This window comes from Myotis davidii, unplaced genomic scaffold (genome assembly GCF_000327345.1).
Source record: "Myotis davidii unplaced genomic scaffold, ASM32734v1 scaffold281, whole genome shotgun sequence".
NCBI lineage: Eukaryota > Metazoa > Chordata > Mammalia > Chiroptera > Vespertilionidae > Myotis > Myotis davidii.
Genome location: NW_006293784.1, coordinates 3,046,182 through 3,062,218, shown reverse-complemented (window position 1 = coordinate 3,062,218; position 16,037 = coordinate 3,046,182). Strand labels below are relative to the sequence as shown.

Here is a 16,037-nt window from a genome sequence, read left to right as displayed (position 1 = left end):
TCCAAAGGCCAAGGCATTATCCACTGAGCCAAAGTGGCTAGGACTGGATATGACATTTCTTAGCCCTTCAGCAGTGGACCATTGTTTTTTTCACCAGGAGTGTGGTGAAAAACTCTAGATCACCTTTTTGGATTCTTATTACCCAAGTTACTAAGAATATTACCAGTTGCATACAGGGAGCTTAGCCAATGAGCGGTCAGAAAAGGTGTTTCCTCTGTAGTTCACACAAATCGCCAGCTTGGCCACCCCGGATCAGCCCCTTGCCCAGGCCTGATGCCTCGGCCAGAGGTGTCAGGCCTGGGCAGGGGACCCCCATCTTCCCCCGGTCACCAGCTCCGCCCCCCACCCAGGCCTGATGCCTCTGGCCCAGGTATCAGGCCTGGGCAGGGGACCCCCAGACCCCTCCGATTGCTGGATCGGCCCCTTGCCCAGGCCTGAAGCCTCCACCAGAGAAACTCCTGGACAGTTTCTCTTGGGTAGACACCTAGGAGTGAAGTTGATGCATTGTATAGTAATTTAATGTTTAACTTTTTAAGAAACTGCCGAACTATTTTCAAAATTGGTTGCACCATTTTGTATTAACAACAATACTTTATACGGATTCTAATTTCTCTATATCCTCACCAACAATTGCTATTGTCTGTATTTTTTATTACAGCCACTCTAGTGGTTTTGAAGTGCAATTTCATTATAGTTTTAATTTGCATCTCCCTCATGACTAATGCTAATGAGCAGCTTTTCATGTGCTTATTAGCCATTATTATATCTTCTTTGGTGACCTGTTTAAAACTTTTGCTTATATTTTAATTAGTTTGTTTGACTTTCTATTATTGAATTATTTATATATTTTGGATATAAGCCCATAATTAAATAAATGATTTACAAGTATTTTCTCTCAATGTGTGACTTTTTATTTTCTTAAATGGTGTCTTTAAATTTTTTTTTAAAAAGTCCAATTTATCAACTTTTTCTCTAATACATAGGGATTTGTGAATTGTTCCTAGAAACTCTTTGCCTAACCTAAGGTCGCAAAGATTTTTCTCATTTTCTTCAAAGTTTTATGTTTCTATTTTTAAAATATGAAATTATTGATGTTAGAGAGAGAGGAGGAGAGAGGGAGAGAGAGATAGAAACATCGATGAGAGAGAAACATCAACATTCATCGTCTGTCTCCTGCACATGACCAGGAATCGAACTGGTGACCTCTTGGTGCATAGGTTGACATTCAACCACTGGGCCAAAGTCTAATGTTTGATCTCTTACATTGAGGACTAAGAACCATTTAATTCCTGTGCATATTGTGAGGTAAAATGTGCAGTCTAAATTCATCTTTTTGCATGTGGTTATCTATTTGTTCCAGCACTATTTAAAATACAATCCTTTCCCCCATTGACTTGCCTTGGTACCTTTGTTGAAACGCAATTGATGATAAATGTAGAAGTTTATGTCTGGACACTTAGTTCTATTACATTGATCTATGTATCTATCCTTTTACCAATACCAGACTGGTTTGGTCACTGCCGCTTATAATAAACTAGATCCGGACCTGTCCTGCTGACATCCACGCCAGTTGTCAGGAGCCACCTGGCAGCCGCTTTTATATTGTTTCTTCCTTGCAGAACATCTAGGGAGGGGAAGTGGCTGCGATGCCTGAGGCCGACTTCCAGAAGGCCGGTGGTGCTGTTGGGATCCAGCTGGTGGTGCTGGTCCATCAGTGCCTGGCCCATTCTCCGGAGATTGGACCTGCAGAACTACTGAGGGAGTGGGTGGCTACCACCAGGCTGGTGGGCTGCTGGAATGGGTTGGTCAGCTGACCAGTGCTCCTACTTGTGGGAGTGCACTGACCACCAGGAGGCAGCTCCTGCATTGAGCATCTGCTTCCTGGTGGTCAGTGTGTGTCATAGCAACTGGTCGACTGGTAGTTCCAGTTATTCTGGTCATTTTGGTTGTTCAATTGTAATAGTCGCTTAGGCTTTTCTATATATAGATTTTGAAATCAGGAATTGTAAACCCTTCAACTTTGTTTTTTTTAAAGATTGTTTTTGGATATTCTGGGCTCATTGAATTTCCTTACAATTGTTAGACTAATATGGTTATTTTCAGAGGGAGGGGTGCTGCTGGGCTTTTGATAGAGATTGCATTGAATCTATTGGTCAATCTGTGGAGGACTGCCATTTTAGTAATACTAAACTTCTAATCCATGAACATGAAATATTTCTCCACTTAGAGCTTCTTTAATTTATCACAGCAATGTTTTGTAGTTTTCTGTGTATACATTTTGCACTTATTTTGTTAAATTTTTCTGAAGTATTATATTATTTTTATGCTATTGTAGATAGAATTCTTAATTTCATTCTGTTTTTTGCTTATCTATAGAAATTCAAATGACTTTTGTATACTAAGTTTTTAACCTGTGATTTGCTGGACTCATTTATTAGTGCAGTAATGTGGGGGGATGTTAGGGGATTGGGTTTTTTTGTTTTTGTTTTTTGGTGAATTCCTTAGGATTTTGTAAATGTAAGATCATATTACCTTAGAATAAAAACAATTTTATTTGTTCCTTTCTAATCTGGATGCATTTTTTTTCTCTTTCTTGGCTAATTGCACTTTTTTTTGCTTTTTATTTTAAGTAACTCTATACTTTACCATATGAAAATATTTTAAAGATTACAAAATTATTATATAAAATATAGAGACAACTTAATACAGTTTAATTCAGATACATTAAGAAATTCATCCTTTTAAAAAATCTTCAATTTATGATAAGTACATACAGGCTGTCTTTTTATAACATAACTGGTTTGAAATTAAGCTTATGGAATCAAACTTACATGTGTGTTTCAGAGATATAATGAGCAATGAAAATTTGCCTCCAATAATGCACAATTTAGAAGTTCTTCATTTGGGCTACAATGGAATTTGTAATTTAAATCAGCTGCAACTAAACAGACTAAGAAATTTAAAATTCCTCTTTCTACAGGGTGAGTAGCAACACTGTTAATACATAAGTCTTTGTTATTAAAAACTGACTTGATAGCCCTAGCAGGCTTGGCTCTATGGATAGAACGTTGACTATGGACTGAAGGGTCCTGGGTTCAATTCCCAGTCAGGGCACATGGCATGTGGAAGGTAGCCTGTCAATGATTCTCTCTCATCATTAATGTTCCTATCTCTCCCTCTCCCTTCCTCTCTGAAATTAATAAAAATACATTTGTAAAAAACTGACTTGATTATCATCCTTTTTGATAAGCAAATACAAGCCTCAACATTTACTTAAAACAGATTCACTGATGAAAATATTTTAGTGATCACAAATGGGTTTCTCTTGGATTATTTACATAAATAATGTCAATACAACATTCTAGGATTATTGAATATTGCCCTAGAAAATGCAACATTTTATAGCCCTAGAAAATGCAATATCCTAGGACTATGTACAGTATAGTATTACAACATAATTTACTTTTATATCATACTAGAGGCCCAGTGCACGGATTCATGCACTGGTGGGGTCCCTCAGCCTGGCCTGCACCCTCTTGCAATCTGGGATCCCACCAGTGCACCATCAGGGTGGGGAGGGACTAAAGGAGAGCTCCAGGGTGTGTCTGCCCCATCTCGCCCAGACCCGATGAGCCGGACCCCAGAAGCAAGCTATACTACTGGTAAGAGCATCTGCCCCCTGATAGTCAGTGCGCGTCATAGCTACCGGTTGAACAGTCAAATGTTCGAAAGGTTGCTTAGGCATATATATATTTTTTTTTCTATTTTTAAAACAATAAAAAGTAACCAATGAGTAATTCACAAGAACTTACTAAACCCAGAATTGTGCTAAGTACTGGAAAGGATACAGAAATACTAAATTATTGCTATTATATATAATTTAGATCTTTGCTCTAAAGTAATTTAAGATCTACCTGTAGAAATATACTGAAACAAAAACAAATTAAGTTCTGAATATGTGTCATTAACTTAAGTGCAACAGAAGTTTAGAGAAATTGAAACATTGACCCCTCTATGTATCAAGGAGTCTGAAAAAGTGAAAGAATTTAGAGTGAAAGTGAGCATGACCAAGGGTTTTTCAAGTGAGGGTGTCGGGGAAGGAGAGAGTCATAAGGGCAAGATCATGGTGTCTATGGGCCAGCACTTGGAAAGGCACTAACCTGGCTAAAACAGAACATATAGTTCTCTGGGTGAGTTATAAAGTTTCTAAATATAATCAATCTTATAGATAATGCTCATTTTGTAGTTGAAATAGGTAGGAGTTGTAAATTTTTAGAAAAGTGGCATAGAAAAACAGGGTTTGGAACATTAGTCTAACAATAAAGGGGGTCAAATATTTGGTGATGAAAGGAGATTCAACTTTGGGTGGTAAACACACAATGCAATATACAGCATAGTATTGTACACTTGAAATCTATATAATTTTATTAACCAATGTCACCCCAATAAATTTAATTTAAAAACAAAATATTATTATTAAATGACATAGAAGAAAGATTGGGAGATACATCAGTGAGACATATAGGAAGATAACTGTATAGTTTATGTGAGTATAATAATTTTTCTCTGAAAGACAGACTTTTCTAGACCATTTTTAAGTTTTTAATGCATATTTTTGCCTATCAAAGGTCCTTGCCAGTTGGGTCAAGAACATGGAGAGTTAGCCTTAAAAGAACAAAACACTGAACATAACAATGTCAGATCTTTTAAAAGATACATTGACATAAAAATAAAAAAAAAGACAACCTACCCCTGGAAGGTCTATTTAATCTAACAATGTATAGGACCAGTGTGCTGTGTTGCTGTGTCTAGCATGGCAAATTACACTGAGGCAGCCTTATGCAGGAAGTGAAGCAGTTTACTCTGACAGTAATAGCTGTCACTTATTGAGTCATTGGTTAAGGTATTTGTCTACATAGATTATCTAATTCAACCTTCATAGCATAGTAATTTTATAAGCATTTTACAAGAAAAGAAATTGAATCTCAGTGGGGTTAGATAATGTATCTAAATTTTTGCCAGTAAATGGTATGGTATAGGATAAAACACAGGTCTGGATCCAAGCATATGCTCTTTCTGGTTTCAAAGGACATGAATGATAATAAGGGCCCCGGCTATAGTAGTGTCAGAGAGAACAATAAGTAAGAGGTAAGTCCAAACTGCAGTTTAAAAGAAGGAAATACTAGGATTTAATGACTAACTAGATATATTAGGGGAGAAAAATATAGTCGGATATGTTTTTCATGATTTCATTAGGAAATTGGGCAAAAGGCGGTATGAAAGCAGAATAAAGTCATTGGGAAAGGTTGCTCATTTGCAGTATGGAAAGATCAGTTCTAGACCTGGTGTTGCCATTTTTATGTCTTTGAGGAAATCACTTAACTTCTCTGACCCTTAGTATCATGATCATTAAAAAACAATATTTACCCTGTCCTATTTAGGGACTCTAATAGGAAACACATATAAAAGTATTTTGTCAACTCAAGAGTCATCTTCTCATATAAATGATCATTAATATTTATAAACTATTGATTGCGACAGTAGAGAGAACTCACAGGTTATAAAGAAAGGACTGAGCCCTAGCTGGTTTTGGTTCAGTGAATAGAGTGCTGGCCTGCAGACTGAAGGGTCCCGGGTTCGATTCTGATCATGGGCACATGCCCAGGTTGTGGGTTCAATCCCAAGTAAGGGATGTGCAGGAGGCAGCCGATAATGATTCTATCTCATCATTGATGTATCTCTCTCTCTCTCTCTCCCTCTTCCTTCCTCTCTGAAGTCAATAAAAATATATTTTTAAAAAAGAGAGGACTGAGTTTTTAACATAATGTAATGAATTCTCAATTTTTAATGTGGTTATAGTATAAAATATGTTTTTATGAGACTGCGTATTAAGGTGTATTTTTTCAACTTAACACAAAAAATTCATTTATTTTAATAAATAATTATATGTACCTATTTGAATGCCTATTAGAATAATCAGATATACTCAGGAGCATATCTTTTGTGGCACTTTTATATATCTACTTTTGTCAAAACCAGTAATTAAGACTATTTTAGTACTTAATTACTGAACAGATATTGTGTATATCACATCTTAATCTTTCAAACATAAAGAGGAAATTTTACAAAATATTGTTTGATGATTTCTTCCTTCTTAAAAATCACATTTCTATTTCTCCTTGGAAATATATTCTTTTAAATACTTTTTCAAAAATAAATGTATGAAAATATTTAAATGAAGATAGATAACCCTTCATTCAGGAAGTTTGGGCTCACCTGATATATCATGACTTACCTTTTTTCAGGGAATGAAATCAGTCAAGTTGAAGGACTTGACAACTTACTAGTTCTTCAGGAATTGGTAGTGGACCATAACCGCATCAGAGCATTTAATGACAGTGCCTTTGCCAAACCAAGCTCCCTGTTGGCACTTCACCTGGAAGAAAACAGACTACGAGAGCTGAACAACTTACAACCTTTGGTAAAACTAGAAAAACTTTTCCTAGGATATAATAAAATCCAGGTAACATTATTTTGTTTTTGTTAAGAGACTTACAAGACTTAACTCCTCTAAACATAAAGCTTCCAAATACACCAATGAAAACTTTGCTAGTGTGTTACTTATCATTTATATGCCAGATACTCTGTGATACAGAGGCATATAAATAGCCTGTGATGCAAAGATGTCCACTCTGCTTCTAGACATAAATCCAACCAACCCACATGCATTCACCTGAAAACAAACAAAAAAAGGTTAGCTCTAAATGTTCTAAGGCTCGCCCAGCTGGCGTGGCTCAATGGTTGAGCTTCAAAGTATGAGCCAGGAAGTCACAGTTTGATTCCTGGTCAGGGCACATGCCCAGATTGTGGGCTTGATCCCCAGTGTGGAGAGTGCAGGAGACAGCCAATCAATGATTCTTTCTCATATTGATGTTTCTATCTCTCTCTTCCTCTCTGAAATTTTATATATATACATATATATAATGTCCTACGGCTCTTCTGAGCAGTCCTCTCTAAGAGATCACCTTTGTTCTTGATTACTTTACTCTTGGTCCATGCTATTTCTGCATCTCAATTCCAGACTTCCTCTGGTCCTTTAAACTTCACATATGGACTTGTTCTACCTGACAGTTCAATCATTCCTAATTATGGTTTAATATTCCATCTCCCTTACTCAAGGCTTCCTTAGGCTCCTGCCTTAGTTTTCGCTGCTCAAAATTCAACCTAGGCCATTGCCTCAACTGAGCCTGCCCAGACTTTTTCCTGAGATAGTATGCAGATGAGAGGGTTAAAAGTATTCATAACTTTATACAGCCCTAACATTTCTCTCAGTGCTTTGGTGTTGATCTGTCTTCCTTTTATCAATTTTACTACTCTGCCCATATCTCTAAAACAAACTCTAAGACAAAATGAACTGTGGGCTGCCCCAAAGGGCAGGGACTGAGTCCGTCCTGCCCACATTTGTGTCAGTATATATAGTGCCTGGTACATAATAGGTACACAATCAATATTTGTCTGTGGCTCTACTTACTCCAGTTCAGAAAGCCTTTGCTTGGGTGATCTAAGGCTAGAAGGTATCTGAGGCTAGAAGGAAATCATACGCAGTGCCCTTTTCTACATAGCAATTAGGAAATATACATTCAGAGAAGAAAACATCATGCAATTAATTTATCAAGGTTCAACAAAATTCATCTGAGATAAGACTGCAAAACCCAATGATTCTTACAAAGTTTTATCCACAAAAAAATATAAATTAGAAAAATTGCTATCCTATAAACAATCTTTCCAATGATAGCAACTGAGTTAACACAAAGGATTGTCAAGTTAGACCTACATGAATCAAAGATCTTACCCAGTATCACACTTTACAAATAATTTCAAGAATATACAAGACCTGGGACATTCCCATGGCTTCTCAGGTCCTTTCTTTCCACATCACACACGTACACTGTCCAGCTTAGAATAAAATATGAGCTCTCTGAACAATATGATCCCATACAACAAGGGAGTGTTTTATTTATAGTTTATATGACATTTTATAGGGAGCCATGCCTGATAATTCTTCACATCCTAGGTTTATTTATTATAAACAGTCCTTAACCAGAGAGATCCACTAAGAGCATCTAATAAACTAGGACCTTCTAGTAAATAACATTGGTCTATTTGACAGAACATCTTGTTATCAGTGTACTCACAAGGAGTTTAGACCAGGTAACCTGCTTTTCCCTAGAAGTGTCTCTAACCCACCTCCCCACCCCACTAATCCACTAAAGAAAGTGAATGAAAGGCAAATCAACTGATATAGCAACTTCCTCCCCAGTAACCTAAACAGGATAATGCTTAGTCAAGCTTATTTATTATCAAAATTTAAGATAACTAAAGGACAACCGCTAGGATAAATCATGGGAGATTATACACTGAATGAAGAGGTATTGATTATTATTTAATTATCAGCCCTTATTTGTTTACTGTGTCCTTGGAATGGTATTTTTCATTGAATTTAAATTGATCATTTTACCACTACACTTTTTGTAACCATTCAAATTATAGTACCTTAATATGACCATACATTTAGCTGGGGGGAAATGAACTGAGAAGAATAAGGTTAAGTTGGAGATTCTGTTTAATTCTACTGAAAATATTATGTTCTTCAAAATTCTTAACTCTCGGTTCAATTTTTCTTTTGGAGAGTGATCTTCTCTCTAGATTCATACCAACATGGATAGACTACACCAGCATTAATTACCACAACTGGCCAATCAGATTATAATCCCTGAATTAACAAGGATTTATAGCCTAGAAGGATAAAAGCACTGAAAAATTAGCAGAAAGCAGCTTTTTAAATGTCTGATTTGCTGTATTTATTGAATATTTGGCTTTGTGAGGTTCTCCCTTTCTCAAATTTTCTTATTTCTGGTTATGGCTTTTCCTTTTCTACTTAGAGAAGACCTTTAACATTTCTTATAAAGCTGGTTTAATGGTGATAAAGTCCTTTCTTTTTTTGCTTGTCAAGAAAACTCTATCATTCAATTCTGAGTGATAACCTTACTGGGTAAATTCTTCTAGGTTGTAGGTTCCTTTCTTTCAGCACTTTAAAGATATCCTGCCACTTCCTTCTGGCCTATAAAGCTGCTAAATGAGAAATCAGCTGATAGCTATATAGGGTTTCCTTTTATGTGACTCATTTTTCTCTTGCTTTCTTCAGATTGTCTCTTTATCTTTAACTTTTTGTCATTTAACTATAATATGTCTTGGTGTGGGTCTCTTTGGATTTATCTTGTTTGGGACTTTCTGTGCAAAAAACTAAAATGTACAGTATTTGCAAACTTTCACCAATGTTAAATGAATAAGAAATAATCCAATCCTAGGGAAGACAAGTAATTCAACTAGAGAAATAGTTTTTCAGCTACATATATTCCCAGCAAATATATCAGGATGCAGTCCTCTCAATATCATATGTTCCTTTATGGTTAAGGTTGTATTGCATATATACATTTGAGATTTGTTTAGATTGATTCACCTTCTTTTCCACACTTCTGAGTCAATTCTCTAGGAAAGTAATCAATTATAATCTGAGTCCTAAAATAGATCATAACTTTTCTGAGAAAAAAAATTGTCTTTTCTTGTAACTGCTGCTATATGGCCTCTTTCCCATGATAGAATGTCATCTCTGCCAATCACATATTTGGAATCAATATTACACAGACTTGTCTTTAATCAATAATACAGAATATTGTCACTCAAGCTCACTCCACAGGATTCAATCGTGAGCTAGCTGCAATCCAACACTGATATATAATTAGCTTCAAATCAGTATATATTTGAAGATGTTGGATCTAACCAAATAATAACTTATTGACTTTTAAATAGGATATAGCAGAACTGGAAAAACTTGATGGTATTTCTTCTCTCAGAGAGCTTACAATTTATGGCAATCCAGTGAGTATGTTACTTTTCTAACTTACTAGTTAATTTACTTACAGTTATAATTTATTTTTATATAAAGTGAGAAAGGATTAATTTTATTTGTTTTATGTATTCACAAACAGTTTTCCAAGCACAATTTATTGACTAGTGTCTTCTTTCATCTGGTTCCAATATAAACTTCCATTGTCATATACATGAGGCTCAGTTTTAGGGTTCTACATTATATTCATTGGCCTATTTGCCAATTCCTGTATACCAATATTATCCTGTGTTAATTACTAAAGTTTTATATTAAGTCTTGATGTCTGATAGAGTAAGCACCTCTCCTTCTATTCTACCTTCTGTTTTTCTTTCTTCACTGTCTTGGCTATTCTTGGCCCTTTACTCTTTCTATGAGTTTCAGCAAACAGCTTCTCAAGTTATATGAGAATCTTGCTATTTTAATTAGAATTGCATTGAATTTAAATTAATTTTGGAAGAAATTTGCCACCTTTCCTGTTGGACTCATTGAAGGCATCTAATAAGTAGCACCATTATTCACCTAATAACAAACTGAGAAATATGATAGTGGCAGATGAGAGGTGAAAATATTTTGCTCAGCTTAGTGAGAAAGCCAAGTGGGCCTGCTAACAGATTCCAGAAATAAGCCATCATGATTACCCATTAGCAGAAAATACTTGACTGAGGACTTTCTGAAGGAATCAGTGAGCTCTTTCCAACAGTGAGCACTTTCCAAAAGGAAAGATGGGAACTAAACAAGCCCAATTTATTATTTCCAGGTTTATTAAATCACCCTACTTCCCCAGTGGAAAAGTGAAATGGTTGAGAGAGCCCAGTAGTGTTACATCAGAAAGCTATTTCCACCAAACAAACAAACAAAAAAACAACAATAAGCAGTCTCCCCTAATATTTATAGCATTAATCCTTCCCATTCATAAACACAAATATTCCTACATTTTTTATGTCCTTTAATATTCTCCTAAAGGTTTTAATCATCTTTGATTAGATTTATTGTTGTTTTAATGGCTGTTTTAAACAATGTCTTTTTACACTTTTCTAATTGCTTATTGCTGGGGTATAGAAATTCTGATTTTTGCGTATTCTTCTTTATCCAGGAACCTTGCTAAATTCTCTATTCTTAGTTCTAATGGATTGTAAACTTTGTTGCATTTTCTCTGTAGACTATCATATTATCTATAAACTAGAGGCCCAGTGCGCAAATTTGTGCACCAGTGGTGTCACTCAGCCTGGCCTGTGGGATCAGGACAAAACTTGCTCTCCAACATCCCCCGAGGGGTCCTGGATTGTGAAAGGGCACAGGCCAGGCCAAGGGAACCTACCAGTGCACTATCAGGGCCGAGAAGGGATGCGGGAGGTTGGCCAGCTGGGGAGGGACTGCAGGAGGGCTCCAGGGCATGTCTGGCCAATCTCTCTGACTGAGCAAGATGGGCCAACATGCCCATCTGTTGGAGTGTCTTCCCCCTGGTGGTCAGTGCACATCATAGCAATTGGTCAACTGGTCGACTATCTGCCCCCTGGTTGTCAGTGCACATCATAGCAACTGGTCGACTAGTCGACTGTCTGCCCCCTGGTGGTCAGTGCACGTCATAGAGAGCGGTTGAGCAGCCTTAGCATATCATTAGCATATTACGCTTTGGTTGAACAGCCAACCAGATGACTTAGCATATTAGGCTTTTATTATATAGGATGACTCAATTATTTCTTTCCAATCCTTATGTTTTTTTATTTCTTTTACTTCACTTGATGTGCTGACTAGGACCTCTGGTACAGTATTGAATAGAAGCAATTATGGTAGGTTACTAACTTCAAAAGAATGTGTCTAAGTTGTCACTGTTAAATATGATGTTTGCTCTAGGTTATGGGTAGATAACCTTCAACATTTTAAGGAAATTCCTTTCTTTCCAGTTTATTATGAATGGATATTGGGTTTTGACTAGTTTGTAACACAGTTTTTCTCTTTAATTTGTCAATATGTAAATTACATTAATAGACTCTAGTGCTGCCCTAGCCAGTTTGGCTCAGTGGATAAGGGTCGGCTTACGGACTGAAGAGTCCTTGGTTCAATTCCAGTCAAGAGCACATGCCTAGGTTACCGGCTTGATTCCCAGTGAGGGGCTTGCAGGAGGTAGCCAATCAATGATTCTCTCACATCATTGATGTTTCTAGCTCTCTCTCCCTCTCTGAAATCAATAAAAATATAGTACATTTTTTAAAAATAGACTCTAGTGCTTAACCACCCTAAAATTCTTGGGATGAATACTATTTAGTCATGTTTTTACTTTTCTGGATTTAATTTGCTAAGATTTCATGTAGCATACATATCTGTACCTATAGAAATAAGTAAATTTATACTATAATTCTATCTTCTTATACTATTCAAGTTCATCAAACTTTTTTATTTGCCTCATGAAATTAACTGTGGAATTCTCCCTCTTTTTCTAGTCTATGAGTTAGCTTATCTAGGAGAAGACATGTATTCCTTAAAGGATAATTAAATATCTCTAAAACCATCTGGGCTTAATAAGTAGATTTAAACTACTTATTCAAATTCTTCAGTGACTATAAATCTAGTCATGTTTTCTATTTCTTCAAAAGCCAGTGTTAAGCAGTCCTATTTTTCTATAAAATTATCCTTTTCGTATTAATTTTAAATGTATTGTTATTGTATTCTCATGAATTTAAAAAATCTCTATTATATCTATTTGTTATCTTTTTATACCTAAGTTTCTTGATTTTTGCTTTTTTCTTCTTTCATTATTGACAAGGCTTACTAAAAGTTTGTCTATTGTATTACTCTTTTCAAATAACCATATTTTGGTTTTATCAAGTGTATTATTTCTTTTTATTTCATTAATTTCCACCTTTATTATTTCTTTCTTTTAGTTTCTTAGAATTTGCTTTTAAAAAGATGCTTAAGTGGATTCCTCACTCATTAATTTTTTATGTTTCTTGTAACTGAATAAGTTTTAGGTTACAAAATATTGCATTAGCAGCATTCTAAAAGTTTTGCTATGTAGTGTTTTTCCTGTTCCTTTTTTGAAAATGTATTTTTATTGATTTCAGAGAGGAAAAAAGAGGGAGAGATAGAAACATCAATGATGAGAGAGAACCATTGATCAGATGCCTCCCGTACTCCCCACACTGGGGATTGAGCCCACAACCCGGCATGTGCCCTGACCAGGAATTGAACTGTGACCTCCTGGTTCATAGGTCAATGCTCAACCACTAAGTCATGCTGTCTGGGCAAGCAAGCAGATTTATTAAGGAAGCAAAGCAAGTAAATTTATTAAGAATACTCTTGCCATAAAGCACAAGCGAGCAACTCAACTAGTCTGAGTGCCCTGCCTGGTGTGGGATTAAGGGTTTTATACCTTTACCCTCTATAGCAGTAGTTTTCAAGCTTTCTAATGTCGAGACCCTTTCATACAGTTCCTCATGTTGTGGTAACCCCCAATTTAATTGTTACAAATTGAACATAATTAAAGCATAGTGATTAATCACAAAAACAATATGTAATTATATATGTGTTTTCCGATGGTCTTAGGTGACCCCTGTGAAAGGGTTGTTCAACTCCCAAAGGGGTCATGACCCACAGGTTGAGAACCGCTGCTCTATAGGTTTCAAGGTTCCCTTGCCAGATAGAATAGATTTCAAGTTCCCCCTTTTACATTGTTGTGGCTTTTCCAAGAAGTTAGAAAACACCTGGAGATTTTATCTTGGCAAGTACCAAGACTGCTGACTTCTTTGTTCAGTGGGTGAGATAAACTCCCCTTTCTTCCCCCTTCCCTACCTTCTGCCCTAGCAGCTAATCTGTCCTGCCTAACATTCCCCCCTTAAGTGATACCAACCCAGTGCTTTTAGGGCTTTTGTTATTTGTCTCCCAGACTTTATATGTCCTTGGGTTTAGCTGGAAAAAATGACATTAATTTGGCCTTTGCTCTCTATTTTCCCAGGCCAGGGTGATTTAGGCTATGTATTCTCTGGGTAGAAGGAGAGGTATAAACCACTTACTCTCAAGTGTCTTGCTTGGGTAAGATAAAGTCTTGTGATTCACAAGATAGCTGAAAGCTGCCCAAACTGTTTGTTCATGCTTAATTTTCTTATCTCAGTTTCCCCATTCCACTTGTCCAGGAATTTTCCTAGCTTCTTACTACCCTGCCACATTATTATATTTTAGTTAGAGGAACCTAATTATTATAATCTTTGGTATTTATTAAGCTTGCTTCATGGCCAAAAATAATTTTTCTTTCACTCAATTATTTGTCTTAGAGATCTCTCTCCATTAATGTATATGTATCTGCTACATTTTTAAGAAATAAATTGTTTATTCATCCCTTTTAATGACTGTTTTGTTATCACAAATAGCACAACACATGATTGTGTTGTCAGTCCCCAAGTTCAAGGATTTGCTAGAAGGACTGGCTTGTGGGACTTAGCATATAGTTGTACTTATGGCTAAGATTTATTACAGTGGTATAGTGAGGATACACAGCCAGGTGATGAGTGAAAAAGACATAGGCAGAGTCTGGAGAAATCCATGTGCAGCCTTCTTATGCTATTTCTGTCACACAATACATACTCTTCACTCAGCAATAAAAATGCAGCAACATGTGTGCTATGTTTCTGCCTAGGGAATCCCAATAGACTTAGCACTCAAGAATTTTGTTGGGGGCTAGACACATAGGTACCCTATGCCTATCACATACCAAAATTCCAGGATCCCAGAAGGCAAGCAGGTTGAGCATAAATAATATTATTGTATAAGTAGTCTAGGTACAGTGAAAATTAAGGATGGTGGAAACACTTCCAAAATCTAAGTACCAAACATTAGTCAAGGGCTATCCTTGTAAGCAGACGCTTCTAAAAATAACAACCTCAGGCCTACTATGTTAACTCTTTCTCCACACCTTCTTATGCACATATGCAAATATTTTTAAGAGTAATTTGGTCCTATGAAGTGATAGATTATACAGTTCAATAGATGTGTATTGAATTAAACTGGATAGTGCTTGTTGGAAAATATGCTTCAAACTAATTACTTACAAGTGAACTTTTATAATATAATCCTATTCCTGAGGTAGAATTGCCTGGAATTAATGAACAATATTATCTACTAGAGGCCTGATGCACAAAATTCATGCAAGGGGTTCGGCCCTTGCAACCCTGGCTTCATCCAGAAGGACGTCTGTCTGGATGGTCATTCAGCTGTCTAGTCCAATTAGCATATTATGCTTTTATTATTATAGATGTACTCTAAAAAAAGAGACTAAACCTCCAAATGGTAGCCTTAGTTAGAAAAAAGAAAAGTTCTTTCATTTAGCGTAACAGGGAATTGAGAAATCTTTCAAAAAGGGAGCTCATATTTGTATCATCTACCTCTTCGTTGCCCATGCTAAACTTCCTTCTCTATAAAAGTTAACATTTGAAATAAAAGATTTTCTTAATAAATTATTTTTATCTTTAATCAGATTTCTAGAAAAATGGTACATCGCCATATGCTCATATTTCGACTACCTAACTTACAGATGTTAGATGGAATTCCTGTAAATTCAGATGATAAGGCAAAAGCTGAATTTCACTTCTCTGAACTACAAGCAAGGAAAAATTCGGTAATAATTATATTATTTATACTTTTTCTTTTAAAATATATATATTATTAGTAAATGAACATTCTATCTTGTGCATTTTTACTTAAATATTTAAACCCAGGCTCTGATGTTTTTGTAGATTATTTAGTATCTTTTTAGTGATTACTATCAAAGACTTGAACTGGTGAATAGAGCACTCAACACACACACACACACACACAAGCCAGGGGAGCTCCTTTTTCTAATAACATACTTTGATATAAAGCTAATTATTTAAAAGGTGTGCCTCTTGCTCAATATGTCTGATAATGCTCTAAGGTAAGAAACTACAACATATCCTATATAATACAACCCTAATATGCAAATCGACCAAATGGCGGAACGACTGGAGGAAGGATCAGTCACTATGACATGCACTGACCACCAGGGGCAGACACTCACTGCAGGAGGTGTTCCCTGGTGGTCAGTGTGCTCCCACAAGGGTAGCACTGCTCAGCCAAC

At 36.2% G+C, this 16,037-nt stretch overlaps 1 protein-coding gene across 1 annotated transcript in view; it reads left to right on the top strand.

Annotated features, from left to right (window-relative positions):
• LOC102774786 (leucine-rich repeat-containing protein 9) overlaps positions 1–16,037 on the top strand; it is an 84,246-nt gene that overhangs the window by 58,521 nt on the left and 9,688 nt on the right. Inside the window, 4 exon segments of the mRNA XM_015566478.1 lie at positions 2,845–2,981; positions 6,306–6,523; positions 9,871–9,939; positions 15,417–15,557. Coding sequence (XP_015421964.1) covers positions 2,845–2,981; positions 6,306–6,523; positions 9,871–9,939; positions 15,417–15,557 — 565 coding nt within the window.